General features: G+C 28.6%; 1 protein-coding gene and 1 non-coding gene across 2 annotated transcripts; both read right to left on the reverse strand.

Annotated features, from left to right (window-relative positions):
* Positions 1 to 1,634: 1,634 nt before the first annotated feature.
* Positions 1,635 to 2,023, reverse strand: LOC112940992 (small polypeptide DEVIL 3-like). Its single transcript, XM_026029767.2, has one exon. It carries the CDS (start codon positions 1,925 to 1,927, stop codon positions 1,781 to 1,783), a length of 147 nt encoding a protein of 48 aa, XP_025885552.1. The 5' UTR covers positions 1,928 to 2,023; the 3' UTR covers positions 1,635 to 1,780.
* A 1,795-nt stretch (positions 2,024 to 3,818) lies between these two features.
* TRNAD-GUC (transfer RNA aspartic acid (anticodon GUC)) lies at positions 3,819 to 3,890 on the reverse strand. Its single transcript has one exon. It is a non-coding gene; the product is annotated as a tRNA-Asp (tRNA).
* Between the last annotated feature and the right edge of the window lie 6,624 nt (positions 3,891 to 10,514).

A 10,514-nucleotide genomic window follows, 5' to 3' on the forward strand; every position in this document is an offset into this window, starting at 1 on the left:
GGCTATTTTATTAACTAGTCATTAGACAGTAATTATCCTCGATATTATAATTAATAATCTATATTCATAAAAAAGAAGATTGTAAGTAACAAATTGATTCATGCACCCGGAATTGAAACTGAAAATTTTAAAATTAAAAAAGAAAATATATAGTCGCTTGGCTTATTTGTTAATCTTGTTGGAGAAAATTCATGGATAAATCATAAAAATAGGTAAGAATTACTTTATTAATAAATTCGATTTAATTGAATTTCACAATGATGAGAAACAAAAGAGATAGAGCATGCTGACAAATTTAGAACGATTTGTACTGTTTTTTGTTACAGTAGTAGATAGTACGTTTTCTTCTTTTTATTTTTAAACTGTAGATTCTTTTCAGTTTTACCAGCAGGGAATTGGAATTTGGAGAGTTTCTGGACCAAAAGAAACAGTAGTGTTACTGTTTGATCTTGACTTATCTCTAAAAAAAAATTAAACAAGTCACCACACACGTACGTGTAAATTAAAACTAAGCTAGATTCCATATGATCCACTTTTGCAAGATATTTGTCACTTGTGTTGCCTCAACAATGCCAAAATTTGTATCAAACTTTGCAGACTTCAATATCCTTTTTGGTTCTCATAGGAATATACTTAATACTACTTTGATAGCTTTATATCGTGTCAAAGAAGATGCCAACGAGTCCATTTAGAGCGTGGGAAAGACAAAATTTGCGTGGAACGATAAATACTTAAGACTTGTTATCTATTTCTACTAGAAAAATTATTTTTCTTTAAAAAAAATATAAAAAAATATTTTTCGATAATTTGACTAAAATTAGAAGAAAAGAATTTCTCATTACCAAAGACACACAAAACTCTACGCGTACGTACTATTCATTTTTTTTTAAAGCTGTATTATTTCTAATAGTAAAGGGATCAATCATGTAGAAGATTGTGACATGAAATAATGAGTCCAAATGGAAATGAAATATTATTAGAGATGACATTTATCGTGTTATTTCCAACGTAACTATGTAGACAAGTGTCCACATGCATTTTCCTAACAATTTTTTCAAAAGAACGTACGGCCGTGGGGTTTAGCAACCCATTAATTCAAATACATTCTTAATTGGAAAATAAGAATGATAACTACACTACATCCATCCATCTTTTTTTTTTAGGCAATCCAGTAATTATTTATGTGTCATCTCACTCATGTATGATGAAATTTTGAGGAGATCAACGATATCATAGAGTATGGATTAGGTTTGCATTAAAATAGAATAATATACAAATAATGGCAGAAACATTATATGGTTGGTCCTTAAATATATTTATTGATACAAATAATGGCAGAAACATTATATGGTTGATCCTTAAATATATTGATTCTTATATTAATTATTAATATATACCATGAATATCATAAATATGTATGGGAGTAGTGCTATTGGGTTACATACAAATCTCTCTTTAAGCTTGAACTTGTTTATCCTATATATTGTCATAGAATTAGTTGAGCAATACAAGATTCATGCATGCTTTATTAATTTATAGATAATATTATGTTATTATCTATAAATGCAAAGTAGGAATTAAGGGAAAAAGAGAAAAGAGTAGATGATAAAGCTAACATGCATAGCAAATTGAGGTAAGAAGAAAGCATCGGTACACAATAATCAAATTCATATTTGAAACTCAAATACTACATTAATTCACCAACTATAATTATATATATTTGCTCTAATGAGCTTACTATTATTATTTCTCTTTGCTATTTACAATTATAGGTGTACAATTAATCATGCCAACAAAGTAGCATAACTACACATCTTCTCACAATGTATAGCCTTCCTCTCTGCTCCTTGAGAAATCTCCCAAGTTTTCCACTGCATATCCTCCTCTTCTTTGACTTTAAGTTAGCTTCATTTTTGCCCTTCATCATCTCTATTTTGTACACAAAATATGATCAACAACGAGAAGCAAATTCTAGCTAGATATAAAAATTGGAAGAATCTTATATGTAATCAAGTGAAAGAAGAAAAATAAAGGTCTTCTTATAGTGATGGAGTACTCTACTACTATAATTAAGTGTACATGTGGTCCAACACATGCAATATTCACCTAAAACGAGCCACACATTACCTTTAAACTGGGACCCTCATTTTTCCATTTAATCATATCGTTAATTTTATTTTTTTCCTTATTATCAATTCTTTTATCATTGTGTTCTCCTTTTTCTAGCCCTTCAATTATTGGAAACTGGAATAACAATAGTCAAAGAGTCACAGGTTAAACTGAGTACACTATGGTCAACAACCAACACGATCAACAATATATTCTACTATTAAAAAAATAAATATATATTTCAGACAGGGAGGAGACACAAAAATATACAAATTTATATTAAATTAGATGATAACTTTCATTCAAACCAATATCAGCTTAATTTAGGAACATGTCACCGCTAACAGGGGAATTGTTAAAACACGTTCCTAGTTTTTTGCTGCTTTTGATAACTTTCACTAAGCGCAGCTTCCACTTCCAATGACTGGCCTACTGTTTGTTTTGTGTTTTGATAGCGGAACATTTTTGTCTTATTTTCGAATAAATTTTATCGTTTTCAAAAAGTAAAATTTACTTAGGTAACCAAACCAAATCACCATTAATTTTGTTATAATTGTAGGGTCTTTTTCATTGTCTTTATTCCCTAACCGAAAAATGAAAATAAAAATCAACCACAGTATTTTTTTTTAAAGGCAAAATAGAGTTGAAATATCTAAGTGAGTATTGTAGACGTAACATCAGTTGATTAGCAAGTCAAATACAAGTCTTTTTCTTATTGTTCTATACTTCTTATGAAGAATAATGACTGCTTTGTCATTGTCTCTTTGTCTTTCTAATTTCCAAATTTGAAACTGTTCTTGATACTAGGTTGAGAGAACAGATGAGATCGCTTACTCGTCAAATACTAACCGGAAGTCTTTTATTATTATTTTGATAAAGGACAAGAGAGAAACAATAATGCTGGTTGATGGACGAAGTCATACCGTAGATATAATAATCTAAGACAAGTGAGTAGCATTTTAATTAAGAAACGGAGTAGTAAATAACGTTTTTGTGGCTAATATTAAAAATAAGGTAGAGAAAAAGAAGGCATAGAAAAGGAAAGATGGTAGATGAGTAGACAATGGAGATTAAATTAGATTGTATAGTCCACACAAGTTTCAAGTAGGGTATGAAAATGTGGGTTAAGTTTTGGTCCAATCTCGTTTTGTTATGTACAGTACAAAGGAGGACATGTTTGCACGTGAGTAGTAGTGACCTCGCCGAGATATTATTTGATTTTGAGCAATCTAACTTTTGTGGATGATTTTGTTAGATCGACACAATAAGAACAATGATTTGTATATTTTCATTAGTTTATATATTTATCTTGTAAATAAGACACGTATATATGAATTTTATATTTAAGCATTTTTAAAACTCTATGTGTATAATTTCGCTTGTCAACAATACATGCAAATATGGCAAAATATTTGTGACTCAGCGTAATCTCCCCATATTTTAGTTCACGGTGTATGTTTTGAATGGTAACAAAGGTCATGACTTCTGTTATTGGTCCAGAAAGCTTATCAAGTGGACAAGTCTTCATCAACGGAGATGGTGGTTAAGTGGATGGGCCACGTTCATAATTGGGTCAAACTTTTCGTTCGGCCCGTTGTGAAAAGTGAAGAACAGAAAAAGTTGATTGGACTTGCTTTTGGGCCACATTCATAACTGGGTCAAACTTCTTTCGGCCCGTTATGAAAATTGAACAACAGGAAAAAAAAAAGCGCCGTTGCCGGGGATCGAACCCGGGTCACCCGCGTGACAGGCGGGAATACTTACCACTATACTACAACGACTTGGTTGTTAGCATACTTCAACAATATTATTTAGTACTTGGTCATGTTTTTTTTATAGAGAAAATTATACCATAGCAAGCTAATAACCTTAAATAAATAGAGTAGTTAGGGTTTGATTTAATTGTACTCCATAGCAAACGTTTGCAAAAAAATTATCAGGCGCCTCTCTCCCAAATATTTGGCTCGCCAACTCGCTCGCTTCGTCACTTGTTATATAAACATAAGTGTATAAAATTGTTTTTAATTGTATAAAGCAGAGAAAATTGTATAAATACATACATTTTTGTTTTTCTCTCTTCCCTCTTCCGGATCTCGCTCGCCACCCTCGCCTTTCTCACTTATACAAACAGAAGCGAAATGTATAAATTGTGTTTCTGTTTGTATAAAGCGTGAGAAAATTGTATATACACATGCAAGTACATATATTTTCGTCCTATACACTTATAATTATACGATAAAAATACTCCCCTGTGCAGTTTCTTTTGCCTTTCTCTCTTTCTCGTTTTATACAATTTTCAAATTGTATCTAATTTCACTCTTTCTCGTTTTATACAATTCGATTCAATTGTATATTCCTTGTCAATTCTCTTTGTCTTTCTCTCTTTCTCATTTTATACAAATTCAAATTGTATATAATCATTCTATACACTTATAATAATACAATTCGTTTCATAAACTTCGTCTTTATACAGTTCTCTGTCCAATTGTCTTTCTCATTCTTGTTTATATACTTCGTTTTATACAATTTGCTTCAACTATATATGTATAGCGAATTATACGATTTTTATGTTTGCTATGGTGCGTAATTATGCAAACTTTGCTATAGCATACAAATATTAAATTTTTTATTTGCTATATGTGAAAGTTATCCTTTTTTAAATAGTAAAGTTTAATTTTTAAGTTCATTTAACCGGAGTTGGAACCCTTAATTTTTGTGGATTCAGAATCATATAGCTGAATATCTTGAAAGTTGATGTGGTCATGATATATCTTCCTACTCATTAGAGAAAATCTCCAGTTTTACAATAATAATATATAGAGCTACGCAATCATTGATAACGATAAAACTTAATAGTAGTGGGCTGGCGGCAAGCTTGTTTTCTTTTTCCTAGTCCTTTAATTAATTTATTTAGTAAATCGTTAATGTATTAATATTAAATCTTTTAGCTGAAGTAGTCCTGTTATATTTCAACTTTAAGAATTCACGGTTGACAGCAAAACTAGACTTTTAATTAACAATTTAATCATTTACATCTTGATTGTTCATATTTTATAGTCCATCCATTCTACTTGCCATGTCTGGAATAATTGAAGGATATTCTTCCATTATTCTCCACTGCACTAAAACCTAACAGAAAATCTAAAAATAATGTGTATAATTGGTATTATTTTTATACATAAAATCAGGGTTGAGTCACCTATAATAAAGGATACAAGAGAAAATATTTCAGTGAATGTTGCTTAATCAATCAATGTATATTATTATTATTATTAAATCACTTTACTAAGATATATAAGTTCTATTGATTTTGAGTAACGTAACACTCGATATTATATTGGTTATTCTTCAAGCGAAAATGATTAAGAAAATTGTTAAATTTGCATAATTCGCGCTAACAATAGTAAAAACACAACTTAACTTCCACTATATACACCCGATTCATGGAAGATAAATTGTCAAAGGCATAAAGAAAATGGATGATAAAAATATTACTTGTGTTACAATCAAATCAGTACGAATAATGTTTGTACATGGGACTAAGGTATTTGATGGGAATATATGCCATTGTAGAAACTAAGCACGTAAAATAGGCTAAGGTTCTATATATACTCAGCAAAATCTGAGACCAGTTAATTAATATTTGTTTTTATGGTACGTATTAATTAACTGTCTCAATCATAGCCCTCTAACACTAATATAGAATGAACAATTTCAAACAGAACGTATATTTGTATTCTCCCTTTGAGAATTTTGATCTTTTTAGATAAACTCATCATATTTGGAGAATTTATTCAAATACAATCAATCATCAATCATCCCATCTTTCTATTCTATTTTAATGGGCTAACTAACTCCCCACCTCGGCCCATCTAGTCAAAATCACCACCACTATTCTTCTCTTTTACTTTGTGTAATAGTGATATCTCTTCACCCAACTCTCACCAAAAAAAAAAGAAAGAAAAAAGATAGTTATAAAATTTATCGATAATTTTCAGCTAATTCATGGATAAAAAATTCCTAAATAATTACATTTTCTTATAATCAATAATAATAATAGCTAAATAGAGAAAGTGATAACTTTCATTTACTAAGTTGATAAAAGAGATCATGTATATCTCAAATACGATGATACAAATACATACATACATATATATATATATATAAGGGGAGTATTTGGGAAAATAATTTATCAGCGAGTAATATAAATAGATTAAAACTTCAACAGAGGTACAATTTATATTTTGAAATAAAATAAATCACGTGGGGAATAATTAATATTCGTTAAGTTTAGGTTAGTTTCTATTTTCAATCCTAATTAGTTTGAGACAAGTTATTAGAAGAGATTGTCCATATCTCAAATACAGTGATACAAACCAAAAAAAAAAGGAATTAGTACTGTTTTATTTGTTATTTAATTACTAATTTTAGTATAACTTAAACACCAAGACTAGTTGGAAGATATTTTTAAAAGGCATAATATATAAACATAATCCTTAACTTGGCATCAATTAATAATTATGATTCTTAATTTTGGGGTTGCACAAATAAACACTTAAATTTGTATAAAATTGAATAAATAGACACATTCGTCCTACATGACATTTTTGTGTCCTGTGTGGCGTCCTATATGTATTATGTCATGTAGGACATGGATGTCTAATTGTTTAGTTTTATATAAGTTTAAGTGTCTAGTTGTACACACCCAAAATTGAAGTGCATTATCTGCTAAAGTCAAGTTAAGAGTCATATTTATGGATTATTTCTTTTTATAAACAAAACTTCTTGAAAAAAATTATGGACTGCATTCCAATATAACTAATTTCACTACTCACAGTATCACAACTAAATTTAAATCTTAGCATTGACCCCTCATATTAGTTTGGTCCTCTTAATACATGCAATCTCCTGATTTTAACGGTGAACATTACCCTATTTTCTTCAATTTATATCACTACACAAGAAAGAGTATTTAGTGATCTTTTATTAAAATAACGTTTTCATAAATATATAGTGAGGCCTTACCTTATAAATTCAAATAACTGGTGCGCATTACTCCAATCAAATGTGATGTATACTGATTGGAAGATTACTTAGATGGGGTATAACTACGTGTTAGGTAAATTTTCAACATTGTTTTAGTTTCATTTTTTTGGAGATAATGGAGGAGTGATCAATTAAAAAGATTATTCCCTATCAATCTAATCAATATGTGGAACAAGTTCTGCGTCATTCCTCTCCCACCATCATTTAAAATATATATTCACTATGAATTTTCTCTTTGCAAGAAATGGTGTGTCGATCTCATCCTTTAATTATTTCCAACGGCTGTTAATCTCCCCATCTTTAATTACTTAACTATGCATTATCTTTAAATAGCTGCCTAGTTATATAGTATGCTTTTTCCTTTATATATATTGAGGATGTGTCTTCCAATGGCTGATGATGCATATGAATTATTCACTTCTTTTTTGAAAGTTTTTCAAAGCAATGAGCCTATTGTTCAAATATAGCTTTGTGCATTGTACATTAATAAATGTATAATAAGTTGACTATTCGACCTCATAATGTTGATATGCACCGTTTGAGTATAATAAATTCAAAGCAGTGGAAGATATTTATAAAAGAATTAAAGTTAATAACGAGGACAATTTGTCTATTGAATTTCTAAACCAATCAAGTAAAAATAGATTAGTATTTAATTTTAGTAAACCTGGGTAAAAGTATGATTTTTCATTTGATATATGGACATGTTTTAATCTATTTATATATAGTCTCCACACGTGTATCTTGATTCATGTACGATGATCGATAGGAAATTAGTCAAAAAAAAATGTTAATGTACATCTATATATTTAAAATTCGAGAATGAATATAGTCCATGACTCCATCTTTTACAATTTCAAACCAAAATAGAAAAACATGTGTAAAAATGTTGAAATTAATAATTGAAAATGGATTATAGTAAACTATTTTTTTTTTCTGTCTAAAATATTGACCTTTTGATTTCTAAATATAGGTAAAATTATTTATATATGAAAAAATTAAAAAAGAATTTAATTATTTGTGTCATATTCGCCCTCGACACATCATCATATTACAATGATAAGTACATCAACCCAAAAATAAAAGAAAATAATAACTAATGCTAACATTTAAATAAATATATTTTAAAATTTTAAAAATAAGTGAATTTCTTGATTCAAGTCTAAGTCTAAAAAAGAAAACGTTGAAGAGAAGAACAAGGCTAGGTTGTATCGTCATTTGTGGATCGTTAAGAATTTAAAGAACACTGACTTACCTTATGAATAGGCTGTAGTTGGTGGAGATTACATTTTGTTTTTTCATTTTACAATAACTTACGTGGCAACTTTTCTTTTTTATCCTATCCTTCCTCATTTTTCGAAAACATTTAATCGATTCCATGCTACCTGCCACCTCAGAATATATGCGGCAATACGCTGATATGTTTACCCTTGACCGGTTTTATTTTCTTCGCCTTAATTTATGTGATAATGGATAAAAAAAAAAGAGTAAAATTTATAAACTAAATAAATAATGAATAATTATTTAAAGAAATTTATTCGTATACTATTTTGTGACACATCATTGCCCAAATATTAAGTGGATGTTTAGACTTTAGATGGACTGTTTTGCAATTTTGCCAAAACCAATAATACGTGTTAACAATGAACTATCTTCTCCTAAAATCGTCATTCCCTTAGCAATTAGCATTACTCATTACTCTAGCCAGCCACATGTGTGGTGAATAGATTACCATTTTGATATTTGCCCTCGTGAACTTCTTGTTTGATTGTACTAATTAATTAGGGGTAATTTCAAATAGAAAATGACTTTTTCTTTTTATAAATGTATCTTAGTCTTCTAAAACTCTCTATATAAAACTATTTCTAAATGTGTTTGAATTGAATAATTGAATTGTGTATAATCAACTCGTTAGTTGAAAAATATAGATAAAAATAATAAGAATAAATATCTGATCCAACTCGAACAATAAAACTTTACCTATGAAAGATTGTCAAAGAAATTAGTGATTATAATCCTTTAAAGTATATAATTTAAATTAAATAGATTAAACATAACTGTGCTGAATTGCTATTAATGTGGTATTTCTAATTCACTTTGACGTGTCATTATTTAATTTTTTTTTACTTAATAGAATACTAATTATCATTAAATAAGGATAGTATGATATATATATAAAATTATTTTTTAATAGATATACCAAGTGAAATAATGACAAATAAAAGTGAATAGAATAGATAGTAATATAGTAAGACCTCACTAAATTAATGTGGGTGAGATCATGAAGTACTTTATTATTTTGTAGATGTACTATTAAATTGAAAGAGTGTTTCTATGACATAAAATTTGTTCAAAATGAAATCTCAACGAATTTGCATGAATCCACTTATGAAAATATCATTTGCCATGAACTTGAGGTTATTGAATAGGTGAAAATGATATATGTTCAAATGTCTAGAGTATAAAACAAATTGTGGATATAATTGGAAAAAAATTATGTCGATGATAAATTTAAATTATACAAAAATTTTAAAAGCGATTAGACGTAAGAAAAAACTAATCGCATCTAAAATTCTTTACAATTTTATGATATAGTCGAAAAAACCACTAAAATATTTGGATGTAATAAAAAAAGTTAGAGTTCTCGCTATGTTGTGCCTAGTAGTACCCGAAGCATTGACATTGAAAGAAGTCGTCAAGCATTTAAAAAAGAACAAAGACAAGGGTTGAATTTCAACAAAAAATTAAAAATAATTGAATTACATTTAACTAAATTGTCTTATATACATTTTTATACTTTTTGAAAAAATTATTAATATATAATATTAATGCAATCATATTTTTATACAGATACCTTCTGAAAATAAGTTTTCTTTCTCTTAATGAGTGATTTTTTCTATTTATCCAAACAGAGATTGAAGAAAATTATTATATTAAAAAAATTATTAATTAATTAAGTATTAATTTAGTAAAATTTTGATGATAATAAAATTTGTTAAACGATAAAACTAAACGACACAGTTGTTACGTCATACCTTGTTTTTTTATCCAAAATTCTTTTTTTTCAAATTTGTTTTTTCCTTTAAACTCTATTTGACCTATTTATGGTAATCAAGTTAAACCGCACACGATATGATACTTTTATCGCTACTTTACGTGGCTAATATTTTGGGAAATATTCATTTTCTCGCCTTTGTGTTATCCTTTCTCGCGATATATAGCAGCGAGTAATTAAAGGAAAGGATAAAATAATCCTAACGCCGTTTGTTAACCCCAAATAAACAAAAAAAAAACTACTAGCGTTTCTTCAACGGCAGAAGGACCTATAAATTGGAGCCAATTACAATGCAATAAGCTGC

Source organism: Solanum lycopersicum, chromosome 2 (genome assembly GCF_036512215.1).
Source record: "Solanum lycopersicum chromosome 2, SLM_r2.1".
NCBI lineage: Eukaryota > Viridiplantae > Streptophyta > Magnoliopsida > Solanales > Solanaceae > Solanum > Solanum lycopersicum.

What these genes read in the sequence shown, in the direction of transcription:
- LOC112940992 (XM_026029767.2), bottom strand. Translation starts at nt 1,927, where the DNA reads ATGATGAAGGGCAAAAATGAAGCTAACTTAAAGTCAAAGAAGAGGAGG.